Here is an 18,946-nt window from a genome sequence, read left to right as displayed (position 1 = left end):
CCACTATTTTTGTATTTTCACGAGGAATAGAATTAGTCGGTTCTCAAGAGAAACTAATAGTAGCCAGATTTTTACAGATGAGAACGAAATTAGCTTCTGTAAAAGTGATACTGTTAACCTATAAAACACGCACAATTTAAAGCGCCAAATTCTACACAAGAACATTAGCCCTCCTGCTACATTACAGTTGAAGCTACTGCACCAGAAAGCCGTGTGTGTGCTTGTTGTTTATTTGGTTCTGGTCACTTTGGTACCAGGAAGCATCGATCACTAGGATGGCTGCTTCTCAGTACCCGTCCACACCATGAGGAGATGGGTCACAACTGTACACATATTCTCCTTAGTGGACCAAATCCCGTACCCATAGGCAGTATTGCAAGTTCTCTGTGTTCCACCATTCTGGCATCGGTGGTGCCCAACCAATGGTACCAATAAAATATCTTGGCGCTCTCCCCTTCAAGATAACACACTGTTTAACTTCACGTTCATCACCGAATTGGTTCCCTGCCAAATGCATTTCAAAGGTCCAAATAGATGAAAGTCAAAAAGGACAGAATCGAGGCTGTGTGGTGAATGAGCAATCACCTCCATCCGTAACTCTACAAAACTACTGTCGTGTGTAAACAGCTGTATGGGAACGTTGTATTAACAATGCAACGAATGCAGAGAAAAAAAAAACACCTCTCCTCAAAGAAACTCGTGACACCTTTTACAAAGGGTCAATACACAGTTTGTAATGAATCTCTGTAGGCTTATTGCCCTTGCCATGCAGAAATCGAATAACTGTGTGCACTTCTTCATTTGTCCAAGTTTTAGCTACAAGCCATTTCGACCTTTTATTTATTTTGCTTCAAAGCAATTAAGGCCATTAGGTCTCAATGTATTGTTTCCATAAATTGTGTATTCTGTAGTCGGTTGCTTGTTTTTTTTTTTTTTTTGTATTGAAAACCCTTTTGGGGGGGGGGGTGATGTGTGTAGCTCTCTTCCGAGCCCTAATGATATAACAGTACAACGGCATGTAACAACGCACGAACTTGTTGCTTAGTTCATTTTCACTATTAGGCAAGGTTTTTTCCCTTAAACCGCCTTACTTACCTTACGTTTCAAACGACACTTGTGTTACCCAATTAATTTGATAAACATATTAATGTTTATAATTAACAAATACATATTAAATAGGACAAACGTTTTACAGACTATGCGGTACTTTCACATGAAATTGTAATTTTTTGTTATGTTCTTTGATTTAATACAAAATGTACAGTATTATTTCAATCTATATTAAAATAATGAATCTAATAATGTTTACTTTGAAATAGATTATTTGATACTGTCTTATTTTTGTTGTTCATTAATTTCATCATCTTTCCTTCCTTATTTTACGAAGTCTTTAAATCATAACTTTGAGCAAATATTAAATAATGTCTAACAATAGTATCCATAATTCACTAATTGCTCCTTACATTTCAGTCTAAGAGGAGAACGTCTTTTTTTTTTTTTTTTTTTTTTTTTAATTTCCTTCTTAAAAAGAAAAGTGACATGCGTGATAAATTGCCCGTGTCTCGTTGGGCGAGTAGCATACACAATGAGTTCCACACAGAAAGAATCGCTCAGAGAGAGAGACCATACAGGCAAGACAAGAAAGTACGTTTGTGATGGCTACCAGACTATCACGTCAAATATGTCTTACTGCTCGTCAAACTAATTAACAAGACACGTTATATATGACTGACCCTGTATATTTCGTAAATATCAAATTCTCCTTGAAATTTGAGGTTTCAAAAGCTCTTAGGGAAGAGAAATGATATATCGTTATAAGTTGCTTTATTTTTAGACCACTCAAGACAAAGTATCCGGCATCTCTTCTTATGATTGGTAGCGGCTCCCGAGAAAAAGCTGAGATAATTTCCTCCCTTTTTAAGCAGCTGTCCATTGAATTTGTCAACACTACCGTGTTTCTCTGTAAGCAGCCTTAGAATGATCTGCATAATCTCCGTGGTGAGCTGTCTTGGGTGATATAGAACATTTATTGTCTCATTAACTTTTACTACAAAGGAAGGTGCGTACACTGAAGTTCCTTTTTATCTACTAGGTGGCGTGCTGTGTGTAACGTTACAGGCGATAGGGCCGAGAGAGAGAGAGAGGGGGGTTTCACGAAAAAAAAAAAAAAAAAATGAAATCAATATCCGCCCGAATCATTTGGCTGTAGATGCAAGGACACTTAGAGCAATAAGGTGTTTCGTAACGCGTGCAACAAGAAACGGGGATAAATATTCCGCAGCATGTGCTGTACGAGCAGAACGCAGTCCGTTACGTGACAAAATTACTTTCCTGATACGATGGATTCTACAAACAACTCCGTATCGGACCTTCCTGCAGACCCTGTAGAACAGTATGGAACTGTAATACTTCAGAGTCAAGGCGATTGTTTGGATTTGTATGAAAATATTTCTAATGTCAGTGGTAAGTAGATTGCACATTGGGTTTAGTTAGCCTTCCTCTTATAAATAGGAAAACATAAATTGGAATCTAATGAGCGATCGAAAGAATCGTTTATATAGAGGTATAATTTTCTTGCAAGAGGAATTTTAATGCTAAACATTTGAAGTTGACGTAACTGTTTGATGCATTAGCCTATTAAAAAAAAATAAAAAACAAACACGGGGATTTATTAATGGATAATAATGGGTAGTCTTAATTTATTTATGTACCAATTAATGGCACGTTGACTGCCCCAAAAGGAAAAACATGTATACATCTCTCTTTCTCTCTCTCTCTTGGTTTTGGATCTCATCAGAATTTCTCACATAGTGATGTCACTCATAAGTGACATCATTATGTGAGAATACAAAAATAGTAGGAGTATAGATCATTACAATAATTACCAGTAAAATATTAAATAGATAAATGAAAATTTAATTTATGAATGTGTTACGTTCCGTCTATACTGTTAGAGACGTAAATCAACATAGGGATGACACTTAGATGCTTTGTGAAAATTAATTTTATAGATTTTCTACGTTACGTGCAGTAGGGTGTTGAGTTAAATATTACAGGCAGCTAACTAGTGAACATCCGTGTTAACTAGGTAGCTGCCTCTGATATTTAACTCAACCCTTAACAAGGCCTGCCTATTGACAAGTCTGCCTGTTAAGATAATACTTTTTCATGGCACCCGAAAAATTGCATTGGAGCTAAAATCTTCGATGACTTTCACCATTTGAATAAAATGAAACTTATGGAGTCATGCACTTTCATAGTGTACTTTTCCCCAACTTGTTACATTCAACATCAGAGATCCTGGTAAGTCCGTTTAGTCCATAAAAGATAGATGTGTAAGTTAATTTTTCTGTCCCTTGAATGCAAGGTTGTTGTTGTTGTTATTTGGAGCATTAGCAACTAAGGCCATATTGCTCCAGTGATATGCGTTGGTCATTCCCTGACCTTTCCGCACCCCCCGTATTTGGTGGTCACGGGCTTGAACCCCGGTCTAATCAAGAAGCGTGTGCTACGCACTGTTGCTTCTGGCTACGGAGGCGGCCGCATGCAAGGTGAAGGAAACAATAGCTAATAGCTGAATACAGCAATAAGTTTGGATTTTTAAACCCTGACTTCGGGTTCCGTTTAAAACCGCCATTTTGTGTATTTAACCAAAGAATATAAATAAATTCACAGATATGTGCTTATGGCCAAAGCACATTAAGCAAAAAATAGATATTAGCCCAGTAAACACCACTGTAGCGCATAGTTGAAGCGTGATTCGTGAAAAGACTAAATATGGCGACTCCAAACGCGAAAGTTGTTAGTAACTGTAGTACTCAAATATAGTGTAGGGGATGAAGGTTTATTTAATAAAAAAACAGATACTTTTTGATGTTGGACTTAAATTTCTGTAGAGTATTATTTTCAGGAAATACACTGAAGGAAGATTGTTCTGGAAAGATTGTTCCAGAAAGCAGAAGTTGAAGCACATGTTCGGACTGATGGAATTGCAAATGATAATTCAGAAGAACAGTGCCCATTGAAATATCTGTAGAAAAGACAAGCAGCACTAACTGAATGGCTGTTGTGACAAGAAGTGCAGTAAGTTTGTTAGTGAAGAATCATTGATTAACCTGACATCCCTGTTCTCGTTAAAGTCTAAATAATAAATATCACACTAAGGATACCCTGAACTTTAGTTCAACTATCCAAGTATATTACGTTCGATTTGCCTGCTTTGCTGGACGAAAATCGCGGGTTATTGGGAAAGGGTTGGAGGCCGGAACCTTGCTATCTACGCCTGAGACCGACTATCCCAGCCACGGACCTTTTCCATGAGGTGTGGGAAGGACGGTAACGATGCCACTGTAACATACCCGATAAAGTCTAGGAGTTTAATAGAAGTTTTTTAAAACACCACAAACGTTACTGTTGTTTGGTTTCCGATGCATCAGTGACTTAGACCATATTGCACCACATCTGTTATGTCTCTACAAGGTGTGTTTGCGGACCGATTTGCACTGTAGCAATTATGGCTTCTGATTCGAAAAAATCCATATAAACAAATAGCCGATTTGCACGTTGTGCGGGCTGAAAAACTCGGAATAACGCCGGGAAACCCACTTGAGATTGGCTAACTACGGCGGCGATTGAAGAAGCCTTTAGAAATTCTCCCGTCTACGACGGGACTATAACCCTGACCAGTGGCGGATTCAGGGTAAGGGCACTGGGGAATGTGTACCCCTGTCGTTTTTCGGAAAATATACTCCAATCGTTTAAATTCCCTTTAACTATAATTTGGCAACACTGATGCTAATGTGATTGCCATTCTAAGGCACAAAATTGTGCCCCTTATATCATTTTTTTTTTCTGGATCCGCCACTGACCCTGACCTCTTCAAACTGGTGACAGATGGCAAAACCACTATACCCCAAATGTGGAAATAATATTCCAAGGTGGAGCGGACTTGTGATACAGAATCAATAGCTGTTTAGAAGAAACGCAACGCTGAAAACAAAAGTTTTTTCGATATAGAGAAACAATATTCTTGATATTCTTAAGCCAAGAAAGGTAAGAAATCAAAGTTATAAATCTGAGTGTTATTGACGATGACGCAGTATAAGCAGATGGTTTTTTTTTTCCCCCCTTTATTGTATGTAGAAAATGAAGCTGGAGATTTGGATATTAGCCAATTCTGATATTTTACATTTCTTATCATAGAATGTGTTGCAATTTAAAGATACCTGCATCTACTCACTTATTTTTAGGTTTAGATTTGTCATCCAGACCTACAGTATTTTGTCATAATCATGTTGAAATTCTTTTATTTAATATTAAATCAGTGTTAAATATTATCGTATCGATTTTCAGTTGTTCTTTGTCAATAGGAAATTTAATTCTTGTTAAACTTTATTAGTTTTTGGAAAGAATTTTATTTGGAAAAAAAAAAAAACACTTATGTCTAAGAAGTGTGTTTTCCACCTGTGTATGAAAACACAGCTGGAAGTCCGAACTGTTCTCACTGAAATAGTCAAAATGGCTAGTGTTTTTTTTGCAAATAAAATCATTGAAATAGGAATGTTTATAATTTTGACATAAATTCAAAAATTACATGACAAATATGGCAAAAAAGATCAACAAATTTTCGAAATCTAAAATAAGAAAGGTAGCTCTGCTTTACCATCATCTTCAGCCTTTTCCAACCCACTACGGAACCATCGACATCCTATTTGAGAGGAAGAGGGGGAATGAATATTGGTCATAAGTTCTCACGCTGACCACAAAAACCAGAAACTGCAAGTCTCCTGATTGTGTATTATCTCTGCCCTTCCATACTGTGTAGAAAAGGTGTAGGCTTGAATTCCAAAAACACACGAGGAATTTTTTTTTTTTTTTTTGATGAAAACTCAAGTTTTCATAAAGAAAACAGAAAGGGGCAAAAATACCATAGTATACATGCTGTTACAGGCAGGAGTTAGAGGTGATGCGGCATAGCCTTTCATACTTTGGCGTAGAAGTAAACAGCAAAAAGAAGCCTTTAAGAATTTCTCCGAGCTCTGTCGGGATTTCCAGATTGACTAACTCAGCTGTGATTTTGAAGATACCTTTAGATATTCCTCCTCTCAATCATGGAATTGTAATCCAGACCTCTCCAAACGAGGACAGAGCCATTATTCTCTCATCGACAAGGAGATAGACCTGCATAGATTTAAATTGTAACACGAAATATATGCCTTCGTGAGTAGGCACATTTGATATAACCACCGTCCTCCCCAGCCCGAATGGAGAAAAGACTTGAGTTGGAATCCCGTCAGTGACTCGAGAAATTTTTATGGGCTTTTTTCACAACGTGGCTGTTAGTCGGTCTCGGGCGAGGGTCGCGTGGTTTCTTCTCTCGGAAATTAGGGTTTTACGTCCAGAAAACAGCAAACACTGCAGAACACACGAAATGTAACAGATAAAATATATACGGCGCATGGTCTAAGTCACTGATGGTCCTAAAACTCAACAACGAGGTATATGACGTAGTGGAACATACCATTTCCCAATCAACTCACCTTTATATTTTGCTTACTAACAATAATTCAAAGCAAACAGTCGAAATTAAATGCCTTCTAGAAAGAGCAGCTTCTGTCATGGAATGCTTTCTCATAGTCCTTTTCAGCTTTGTGTTTTTTGATCTTATAATAACGCCCATTAGGAAAAAGCAGCTCCGACTGCAAGATCGTAAAAATGAAATTATGCCTTTCTCCTTATGTTGTTGTTTATCCAGATATTGGTTTTCCAACAAACATGTTGAGACCGTTCAAGTTAAAAGAAAAAGAATATCAAAACTGGCTTGCGTCAACATCTCCAGCTTATTTTTCTGCATGTACTCGCCTTTAAACAAGTACCAACAAATTATTAAAAAATCTAATCTCTCTATACATTAAAAAAGTTTTTCTCCTAGTGATATTTATTCGAGCCAATGGGAGAAGAGGAGCGAGGAAATTACGCTAATATAAATGCAATTAATTATTGACAACTGTCTCCATAACGTTCACCAACGTCGTGCACATGCTTCGCTGTCTAACATTTGATGTTCCATTATAACGTTTTTTTGTATATTAATGAATTAAATAGTTTAGTCATTTTTAAATATTTGTATAGTTTGTAAATATTTTAGTCCTGATCTTTCGGATGCAACAATATTCCTCATGCATTATGGGAACCCGAAGCAAAAAGTGACCTATGTGAATGCAGGTAAATAATTACATAGTGATATTTATTGGACCTTGAAAATGCACAGGTAAATAATTACATAGGTCATTTCCTGATTAGACGTCGACCACAGTGACATATTGTTTTTTTGTCTGGCAGCACCGGGGGTCTGCCCAAACTCTGGGCAGACTATGTATTTTTACTATGTGTAGAATACAATACTCTGCATAAGGCCAGGGTATGTGTTTTGTGAAGTATTAGTGTGGGTTGTGTTGTTCATCTGGCCACTTAGCCTGGAGAGGGCTGTGGAGAGCCATTAACAACCCCAGTTTCCGTCGCCGCCACGAGGAAGCGGGCCAGGACATATTAGGAGAGAAGAAAGCTCTGGCGGGGTGAACCCTGGGGTAGCCTAGGCATCCAAGGAGGGCCAATTTTTTTTTTATTGGAAAGGGAAGATAGAAAGAGGATGAGATAAAAGGGGTAGAGAACAGAGGGGGTAGTGTTGAGACACTCGCCTGATTTAAAACGGAAGACAATAAGGGGGCCCTGGTACAGGACACCCATCCTGGTCCAGAGGGTGAGAGTTGAAATTGGGTGGTAGGGTGAGCTACCAGGCAAAAGGGGAAGGAGATTCAACCACCTCAGGTGGTAGGAATAAAAGAACATTGGGAAAGCGATTCCTATGGTGGAGCATACTTTTTGCAACTCTGTCCCACACTGGCCTAGGGGTTACCCTAGTAGCCAGTATCAGCATCCGACACCGTGCCAGCTAGGAAAAGCTACAGCATGGTGTTAGCTTGGATAACCATGAGGCCCCTGAGGGCTTGCATAGCCATCAGTCTGTCCGGTGAAGAGGCTACGATAGAACATGCAATTAATAATAACTTTCACTCACTTAACATTCACAAAATTTTACTTTTTATAGTTTTTCTTACGCTTTCTATTTTCTTTTATATATTAGATTAAATATTGATCACTGCGTTTCGACAGTTGTGTCTTATACGTAGAAAAGGTTTGACTTACTCCGTCATACTTCTACATATAAGATCTTTATTGTAAGGTTCACAGGTACATGCAGGTACCACGACACTACAATACCCTTCACGGCATCATGCCAGGGGTTAAATAAATGAGTTTTCTGTTTATACTCCGGGTCGACCAAACGGTCAGAGGGGTTCACAAGATAGACAGAATACAAGAAACAGCACCGTATTCAGCAGTCACGGTCTTGAACTCCCGTTACTCAAGGCACTTGTACTTATGCACCCGTGCGCTTGATCACTCAGCTACGGCGGCCTATAATACGTAGAAAGGCATGCGCGGGGGTTCGCGAGCAGGGGGGGCGGTTCCCCCTAGTGCATTATTGAAAATGATGTTTTGAAGTAGAATTTTGCCAACTTTCCGGCAATACCAATCACGTGGAACTCTAAAAGTAAAATTCGCTATGCATCTGGGACGGACACTAATATAACTATCGTGTTCGGAGACCTTATAAACCTACTAAAGAAAGTAACCCCAGCCTTCTGAGTGAATTTTGAATTCTGGTGTCCCCCCCCCCCGCTGCGTGATCTGTGGGGTGAGCCAAATCTCTGATTTCGTAATTTCTTGGCATAGAAATACGCTACGAACTTGTAGTTACCTTCTTTCTCCATATTTTTGATAGCCCTTTACATAGGCAGCCAGTACATCCGTTTATCCCGAACTTTTCGCTGATCCGAACCTTATGAAAATGCCACAAGACACTGAAAACACAGCTCTGCTGAACACTATAGCACAGGTGCTGCGGCATTTCCTCCTTTTGGTGCAGACCAACCTGAGGCTGCAGATGAAGTGAAATTCACACCCCAAACCAAGCGGAAGTCCAGAAAACAAAGGGCCCAAAAAAACGACAAAGGAGAAGTCAACAAGAAAATCGGGACACTCAGGAACCTCCCAGCTCCCAGGTGGACCATACAGATAAAAAAAAAAAAAAAAAAACAGGAACACAACCTAGAGCCGCTATACCCGATTCTCCCTGAAGGACGGTCCTTGAAAAGACCTTATCCCCAGAAATGCGCTTGAGGACCTGCTGAAGGACTCCAGCACTAGGATCACTACTGGGCTCCGAGGCAAAATTGTGAATATTTGGAACAAACTTGAAATAAATAAATTTTCTGTTTATACTCCGGCACGACAACTAAGTCAGTAGAGTTTACAATAAATCGTCAATACAAATATTTACCGTATTTAGTAATCACGGACTTAACCCCGGTGCACTCAAGGAACGCACGCTATGCATTCTCGTTCCTGACCACTGGGCTACGTCAGGCCCTACTGTCCTACTCAAGACAAATCTCGACTGTGAATGTGCTAAAGCCAGACTTGAAGCTCTACAGTCAAGGGGAGCTAACTAAATGCAACAGCGTGCTCCCTCATATGCACAAGCGCTGAGGACCTCGCCTAAGGAGGACCAACTTGCAACTTTGGTAACTTCAACAGGGTGCAAGACTCTCCTGCCCACACCACATCTAGTTATACTCCGCCCTACCAATATGGACGAGCACACTACCAGCGAACAAGTAAAAACCTGGTAATAACCAATTTGGCGGATGACTTTAAACAAACCAAAATTAAGTCAGTCAGGAAGACACAAAATGTCGGCCTCATTATAGAGACGCAAACAAAAAAGGACGCCCCCAAAATAATGTTCAACGAGAAAATCCAAACACTTGGATTAGAAACCCTGCCTCCCAAACGCAAGGGCCCCCAGCATAATCAATTTCAACGTTGACAAGGATCTCACCCCAGCTGCCCTCCAAGATGAGCTGTACTGCAGAAACCCCCAACTGACCCATCCGGCAGAGGACCCAGCGAGCTTAGTCATCCCCAAATTCAGCACAAAGGCCAAATCAGGAAACTTCAACAACTGGACAGTAGAATTGTCACCAGTGGCATGGAACACCTTGAAACAGCAAGACAGGGTATTTATAAACTGGGGCAGCCACCACTTTAGAGAGCATGTGGCTATCCCCAAATGTTTCCAGTGCTGCCGGTTTGGGCACACTACACACACCTGTGCCCAAAGCCAGCCCACCTGTGGTCACTGTGCGGAACGTGGCCACGACTTCAACTCGTGCACAAAAAGGAATCCTCACCAATCTGTGCAAACTGCAAGGCACAGAAGCTACCGACGGACCATTCTAACATGGACAGCAAATGCCCCGTGTATTGTAAAGTAAAGGGAACATACCAACTGAGACCCAACTATGGCAGTACGCCTTAAACCGTTCAACTTAAACAGAGTAAACTTCATACAGCGAAACGCTCAACGTTCAAAAGCAGTTGCCGCACAACTTACCAAAAAGGCAAAAGAAGAAAACTTGGACATCTTCCTTATCCAGGAACCGTATGCATACAACAGAGAGGTAAGGTATATTGATGTCATGCGGCACCAGGAGTTTCCCCCATCTCCGCGTTGCTTTCATAGTGGGTGTACCAGTTTGCTGGGAATGCCTGAGATTTAAAAGTGTGTGAGTATTGTACATGTGTAATGTCATGTACCGTTGTTCATCTGGTCATTTATATATTTAGCCGCTGGACCTCTGCTGGAGCCCAACGTTGCCCCACCTTCGCCCCGTGGAGGCAGACCAGGAACCCAGTAGACTTAGTTACTCTGGCAGGTCCTGCCGCTTAGTTTCCTGAGATTTCGGCGGCTAGGACCTATAAAAAAAAATCATAATATGTATGTGTATATACACATGTATATACTAATTTCGCTTGTCTGCATACAACATACGTTGTATGCCCGTACACACCGCTGCGGGGTTTGATATTACGTAGATGGATAGGCCAAGACTGGGCGAAGATTATTTTGAGTATTGTTAAATTTAGTGTGTGGGGCGTTCGCATTGTATATAAATAGAGTAGGAGGGGAGACAGAAGACTGGGGGGTAAAGATAGAAGTATGGGAGCGATAGAGGAGGTGGACATGTGTTTATGTAAGGGGCGGCTCCTAGAACGTCAGTTCAACCCCGCCTCGTATCTCTGTGAAGAACAGTATTACTACAAATGGGCCAGATATGTGTGTGACGTCGGTTTGTGTGTGTTCTGTTGTTATGTTCTGATCGCTTGGCTACCCAGAAGCATCAGTCACCTGGACAGATGATTCTGGATACTCGTCCACACCACGGGAAGGCGGGCCAGTTCCAGTAGATGGGACACCTATGGTCTCAGAGTATGAGACAAAAAAAATTTAAAAAAAAAATTTTTTTTTCCTCTCTGGGCCCCACTCCAGAGGAAAAAAAAAAAAACTCGAAAGGAAGAAAAAGAAATGAATAAAAATAATTAACTAAGATAACAAAAAAATAAATAAATAATAATAACAAAAATAAAAAAAAAAAATAATAAATAATAATAACAAAAATAAAAAAAAAATAAATAATTTAAAAAAATGATAAATAAATAAATAAAATAAATAAATAAATAGAAAAAAAAACAAAAATAATAAAAATAAATATATATATATATATACAGTATATATATATATATATATATATATATATATACAGTATATACTAAGTATATATATATATATATATATTGGTTTTTAGCATATATACGCAAACATACATACATATATATATATCAAAAAGTGAAAAGGGAAAACCAAGGGGGTGGGGAAAAGAGAGATCAAGAAAAGCATAGATCTTCCAGTTGTGCAGCCAGCAAGAACGGCAGCATAAAAACACTTCGGTGCCTCCAGCCAGATGAATTTGATCAACCTCGTATCACTGGAATCATACTTTTCCTTAGTTCAAACACTTCTTTAGCAAATACCTGGAGCATCTGAAACTTACTACAGTCTCTTAAAAATATAGCTTCTTCTCCTGGAGCTATACTCCCAAGAATTTCACGTATCGCTGTCCTAGCATTGTCATATATTCGACAACCATATAGTATGTGCCGCCAGCCTTCCCTGGCCCCGCAAAAACAAAGGTCCGTGTTACTTAATCCTAATGCATATAATTTTTCATTCATTGATCCGTGCTCTGTTAACAAAAATAACGACTGTAAACTAGGTGTAAACCAATTGCGAACCTTTTAATCATTCAGAAAAGTCACGTTCGGGATAAACAAGTTGGTCACGCTTCCAGTAGTTATGGTATCCCATCTTGTCTGCCATAAATTGATTATTTCATTCATACATCTTTTCTTTTCGCCTCTGCAGTCAGAACGAATATTTATCTCTATACCAAAAAGTTCTGTAGGAATTTCCCTCTTAATACGGTAGCAAAAACCGTATTAAGAGGGCAACAAATGTAGATCCAAGGGTAGCGCTCCGGCCAACACCTGCAGCGCGGCAGTGGACACCGTTCTGCACACTCTTACAGTACCGAGAAGCATGATGCGTTGTATGGAATTTAGTTTAGCCCGAAACGTAGCTATTTTAACTCTATGGAATCAGGCTCCTGCAGCGTACGTAGTTATAGGAAGGAATACTGCCTTGTAATACAGAAACAATGTTTTATGTGATAGGCCCCAGTCAGACTTTGAAATTCTAATGATAGCACCAGAAAACTTCCTGATTTTATTGCTTAAATATAATAAGTGCTGGTGAAATGATAACTTACGGTCCACAATAATTCCCAGGTATTTGGTATCAAGGACCATAGGTAACTGTACACCATTCAACTTGATCTGAGGAGGTCGATTTATATCTAAAGCTGTTTTAAATAACATCATTTTAGTTTTGTAAGGACTAATAGCAAGCTTAAAGCTTTGAGCCCAAGAACTTAAGTCTGTCAGCACACTACTAGCTCTCTGTTCTAAGAGTGAGCGAGATCGTCCTGCAGTTATAATTGTCAGATCGTCTGCAAATGACAGCACCTTACAATTAGGGAATGTGCGAACCAACCAATTCTGTAAAACTAGGTTCCAAATAAGGGGATCCCAAGACGGAGCCTTGAGGACATCCTCTCACAACCTGTTTTCGTAGTTCAGAGTGCTTGGACTTCACTAGCACATATCTGTTTGAAAAGTAACTCTTGAAAAGCATATATAATTCCTTGGAAAAATCAGCGTTTCTTAACTGAGCCATCGCTACCTCCCACCAAACAGTATCAAATGCCCTTCGAAATCCACGTACATTGCTAATTCATATTTGGATGTAGAATTCTCAATATGCGTTCGAAATGCTACTAGACAATCTTCACAGGATTTCCCAGGAGTGAACCCATATTGCTGAGGCGATATCATATCCTGTTGCACTAGCAGGTCGGTTACCCGTAATGCCATTAACCTTTCAAGGATTTTACCGAGGTTTGCCAAAATAGCGATAGGGCGATATGATTTAGGTTCAGTTAGTGGCTTCCCAGGTTTTCTAACTAACTTCAATAATGCAATCTTGCACTGCGTTGGAAACAGCCCTTCTGTTAGACATTTGTTAAACATTAATAAAAGGATATTAGGTAACGACTTATAGAACCTCGTTATAAATATATTCTCGACTAAATCAATTCCAGGACATTTTTTGAGATTAAGCTTCTTCAAAACTCTTGTAAGTTCTTCCGTCGTAAATTCAGCAGTATTTTCTCTAGCTACATAGAGCCGATTATCTCTACGTATACCAGTTTGATACTCAGGATCTTCCTGAGGATCGTCAGTTGGAAATAACTTACTAAAATTATCTCAACGGAGTCCTTTCAACCAATAGTCTCACTGATATCCGTGGTTACAGTATTAAACACTTCCCCATACCTGAATTTGTCACGTGACAGTTTATATAGTAAACCCCACGGGTTAGAATTTCCCGATTATTTGTGTCCATGTAGCCCGTTTCTGATAGGAGGTGCCCCAGTTGGTCAGTGAGGCATACCCATGCCTCACCAGAGAGGAAAGGGGGAGTTCGGCGGGGGGGGGAGACAAGGTGTCTCCTCCCGCCGAACTGTTAAACAGTTTCTGTGAAAATTCGGTGAATGCCATATATGGTTCTTTATCGTCCAGGATGAATTGTTCCTGGTCCTTGGGTGAATGTTGTAGTCTTGTCACCAGCTGGCAGCGGATGTCGTCGTATTGGTGGCAGTCATACATTAGGTGCGACTAGGTTTCTGGAGCGCCACAAGTACAATTTGGAATTTCATTTATTCTCAGAGTTGTTAGTTTGGCGTTTAAGGCGCCATGTCCTGTGAGTAGGTACGTCACAAACAGACCAGGTGCGTACCAGGTTGGTAATTTAGGTTGGAATCTTATGTACATTTGGAAAGAGTTTCTTTGTTATCCGACCTTTGATGGAGACATCCCATCGTGCCTGCCACGCCTGCAGCAACTGGGTCTGGAGTCTTCTTTTTCTCGTAATGCTGTTATTTCCTGTATCTCCGTTGAAGTCAAGGTGTGTACAAGCATTGCCTTTAGCGAGCTAGTGGAGGATGCCTCTCCTCACCACCTCTAGGTCTAAGGGGGGGGGGTTCCAGCGATGACTTGCAGAGCGTGTGTGCTCACTGTGTTACAGGCGCGAGTAGCAGTGAGTAGCATGATTCTCTGTATGGAATCAAGTATTCTTAGGTTTGCAGCGGTGCTGGCCTTTTTGTACCAGGCACCAGCTGCGTATGTCGCGATTGGTAAGAAGGCCGCTTTATAATAAAACATCATCGTTTTCTGTTTCAATCCCCAGTCTCTTTGGCAATTCTGTTTATTAAGGCAGTGCAGTTTCTTATTTTTCTTCTTACGTATTTTAGGTGCGGTTTGAAGGAAAAGCGGGTATCCAAGATGACGCCCAGGTATTTGAGCTCTGTGCTGAGCCTTATTGTTCTAGCCAGTTTTAATTTGGGGTGGTCTGTGGATGTTCAGTGTTCCCTTTAAGAGTATGGAGTTGGTCTTCGTCGGTGAGACTTATAGTAAATGGTGTGTAGCCCAGTCTTGGAGAATTTGCACAGCGCGGTTTGCCAGTATTTCCAGTTGTGCCCTGGAGTTAGCTTCTATTGTTAGGATGAGGTCGTCCGCGAAGGCTTGTGAGCGGACCCCTTCCAGATCCTTGTTTAGAATCTGGTCCATCAGGAGGTTCCACATTGTTGGTCCAAATACTGACCCAACAGAGAGGTCAGGGGATATCCCCTGGTCTATAAGATTGTTCAGGACAGCAGTGAGACACCTTGGGTCTGCATTCTAGTGGGGAATCCCAGTATCGCCGCTACAAAAATCTCCAATTACTGCACGCCATGGGCTGTTTGTGCCCACATCATCACCTCCCTGGGAGATTTCTATTCAGTTTCGCTATATCGTCGCCCGGAAGAGGATAGCTTACTTGCAAAGCTCATATACTGACTTCCTGAATAGGAAGATCATCGTGGGAGCGGATGTCAATTGTCAATCCCCGGCGTGGTTCTTCATCATCATCATATCTATACTCATTGGAGGGTTTCCGGAGCAGTAAGCTCAACAACGCAATTTAACTATTTACATCGACCTATTTAGCCTTCCATGCTGGAATCCAGCAGGGAAGTTTACCATCCCTAGCCCCGTGGAGGCAGGTCGCTACTACCCTTAAAATTTAGATCTTTGTACACTATGTTTATAGAGATCAGATTGCTTTGATCAAACCACAATAAGAAATCTAAATTAGTTTAAAATAAACTAAAATTGTACATCAATTTAGAGGTCAATTGCACCATATTTTTACATAAATCAATATGTACGACAAGCAGTTGCAACATAATGCTAACATCCACTAGCATGCAGGAATAAATAACACTTAAATCTGGTAATGCACCAAGCACTGCCAGAAATTACATATCTGTACACTTATATGAACAACCCATGGATCATGAGGAAGCTCGAACCTTATCATTCGCCATGAATGGCCCACAACGGGAGAAAGCCAGCAACACATAGAGAGCACAACACCGACTGTCGAGCAAAGGAGAGGGCTCCGACCCACAATAAGGCTGAACCCTTTAGGACAGTTGTAGCAGAGAACTATCCATAAACAACCTTACTTTTAATTAACTCGGACAGTCCCCACTACGAACAGAATGGTCAGAGACACTTTCGCACTTCAGACAGTTCACACAGGTAGGTTTCTCGGCCTTCTTTGGGCACTCCTTAAGGAAGTGGCCCTCCCCAGCACAGTGGCCACACACAGCCTTGAATTTACAGTTCTTTGCCTGGTGCCCGAAGGCTAGACATTTAAAACACTTTACTGTGAAGTATATATCTCGGACTTTGTAGGATGACCAGTGCAGAAACACTCTGCCTTTCTCGATCAGGATATTCCGCAACTCTGTGGGAACCTCGATGATCCAGTTCCTGGTGTTCTTATTTGCAACCTTTGCCACCGACCGAACAATGGTACTCGACTGGAAAAGAGATCTGCTCACACTGTAAGAACTAAAATTCCGCTCACAGAAAGAAAATCTTCTTTTTCGACATCAGTATCTACATTGTAGATTATGAGACGTTTACCAAGCTTCTTGGGGACCTCAGTTTTCATTCCCTTTGCCGTTATGGTTTCACAGTTAAGTACCCTCTGGGCGTCCTCTTTGCTGGTCACCTCCAGCACGACTCCATTGTCCTTGATTGTTCTCATTCGGCGAACGTTCACGCCCTTCAGAACAGACTTCACAAACTGCAAAACGATCTGTTTTACAGCCTCACTGGTCTTTAGAGTATCTGAGTCCGACTTTATCAGAACGGCGTGCGCCTCCGTCTTCTTAGGAACTGAGCTCTTCTGGCTTCACACGAAATCCGCGTACGACGTGGGCACGACGTTTGACAGAGGACTGACTCTTCAACGTGAATAGAGACCGCTAGAGGGATTGTTGGTTGGATTAATCGTTAAAATGTGCTCCTGTTCTTAAGATTATTTAAAGTTTTTTAAGCCTCCCCCTGCTATAAAATTATGTGCTTCTTAAAGACGAAGAGTTGGTGAGTTGTTCTGTTAAATTTTGGGTGTCGGAATCGTGGGGTTGTGCTGATATCATCGAGTGAAGTATTCTCTTTCATTATTTGAATACTATACATAGGAATACATAGAGTTAACACTGGAATATATACCGTTCTGAAATTTCCCATAGACTTAGCATTAGCCCATAGACTTTTCATGGGAGAAAATGGCTACCTGAGAAATTTTGTTTAAAAATATCCATGGAGATGGAAAACAATAACTAGTGCCATCTCAGTAAATACATAGTACTGAATAATATTAAATATAATATAATTCAAAATATACATATTTTGAAGTTGTGTGATTATTTTCGGGATATTTTGAAGAAGAGAAATCTATCCAGCTATAAGATTATTTATTTATGGCTTTTGTTTCTTCACTGAAACATACACTCTTAAACATGGATACGGATTTAGAAAAAACTTTAACTAGACATTCTGAAGCAGAGAATTCGTCTTCCGGATCGGAGTTAGTGGATTCGGGGAGGAGAAAGAAATCTTCAGACAATGTAAAAATGTCTAGAGGTAAAAAAACACCTAAAACGCCCAGAGTGCTTGCTCCTCGGTTGGACAAAGATAAAGACAAGGATAAGGATAAAAATCCTCAGGTGTGGGTGGAAGAGTCTACCCCATCAATAGAAATGGATGTTAATCTAATTACTACTACGATTAATACGGATAATCAAAATAGTTCTAATGAAAATGATGTGGTTCGGGATTCGTCATTTACCGAGGGTTTGGACCTTGGTGGGTCCATAGAGGCTTCTGCTGTGTATTCAGCGGTAGCCAAAATCCGAAAGGCTTTGGGTGAGGTAATGTCAGCTGATTCAAGCAAAGTAACAAAGTTGGCCTCAAATCGCATCCATAGTTTGTGGGCAGATTTGGAGGCAGTCACAACAGCTTTATTGATTGACAATGAGCGATTAAAAGCTAAATCAGTTGAACTAGAAATTCGAGCAAATCATTTTAATCAGCTAATGGAGAAACGGGCAGCTCCTCATAGATTTTTTGCTGATGCTGTTAGGCAGAATTTGGTTTGTGAGAATTTAAATGGTGATACTATTGTTAGAGAGGCTACTGAGAGGCGCGCAATGGGTGTTGCAGCTGCAGATAAGGTTGTGCATGTGTCCTCGGTTAGTCCTCGTGGTATTTCGGACCCTAAAAATATTGTTATACTTAGACCAACAGAGAATTCTGCTTTGGATTCAAGCCAAGACGTCAGGAATGCGGTGGTAGACGCAATTAAGAAGGATTATAAGAATATGAAAATTAAAAATATTCGTCTCCTGAGGAATAAAGGGGTTTTATTAGAAACCACAAACTCAGAAGATGCAACTAGGATAGGGAACGTTTCAGCTTTAAAGGAGGTTGGTATATCGATCGAGAGGCCTAAAATGTCAGATCCAACAGTGCTTGTATACGGGGTGCCCAAGGAGTTTACAAAGGATGAAATCCTGGAGGATTTATATTATAAAAATTTTAAAGATTATGAATTTACTCAGGATGAGGTAAAAGATGAAGTAACATTCAGATTTAGTTCTGGATCTGGAACTAATGCAACTAATTGGGTCATTGGTTTCAGCCCTCGATTATATAAATGCTTGTTTCATAATGAAAGAATTTTCCTTGGATTCGGTTCACATAGGTTTCGGAAATTCACGGTGGTGAACAAGTGTTTTAGATGTCTGGGTTTTGGACATGGTGCACAGTCATGTTCACACAAAACTGTTTCTTGTGGTCACTGTGCTAATGGGGGTCATGTTTTCGCTGAGTGCCCTCACAAGGAGGATCCTCCACAATGTATTAATTGTAAGAGAAGAAACAGAGATTGTAATCACTCCGTAAGGGA

General features: G+C 40.4%; 1 protein-coding gene across 1 annotated transcript in view; it reads left to right on the top strand.

Annotated features, from left to right (window-relative positions):
- Window positions 1-2,291: 2,291 nt before the first annotated feature.
- The window catches only part of LOC150079333 (corticotropin-releasing hormone receptor 1-like), a 249,691-nt gene continuing 233,036 nt past the window's right edge, over window positions 2,292-18,946 (top strand). The window contains exon 1 of the mRNA XM_090382550.1: window positions 2,292-2,463. Coding sequence (XP_090238676.1) covers window positions 2,340-2,463 — 124 coding nt within the window. The 5' untranslated portion in view covers window positions 2,292-2,339. The remainder of the gene's footprint in view (window positions 2,464-18,946) is intronic.

Source organism: Mastigoproctus giganteus, chromosome 10 (genome assembly GCF_048544385.1).
Source record: "Mastigoproctus giganteus isolate SK-2022 chromosome 10, ASM4854438v1, whole genome shotgun sequence".
Lineage (NCBI taxonomy): Eukaryota > Metazoa > Arthropoda > Arachnida > Uropygi > Thelyphonidae > Mastigoproctus > Mastigoproctus giganteus.
This window is presented reverse-complemented; position numbering and strand designations above follow the sequence as displayed.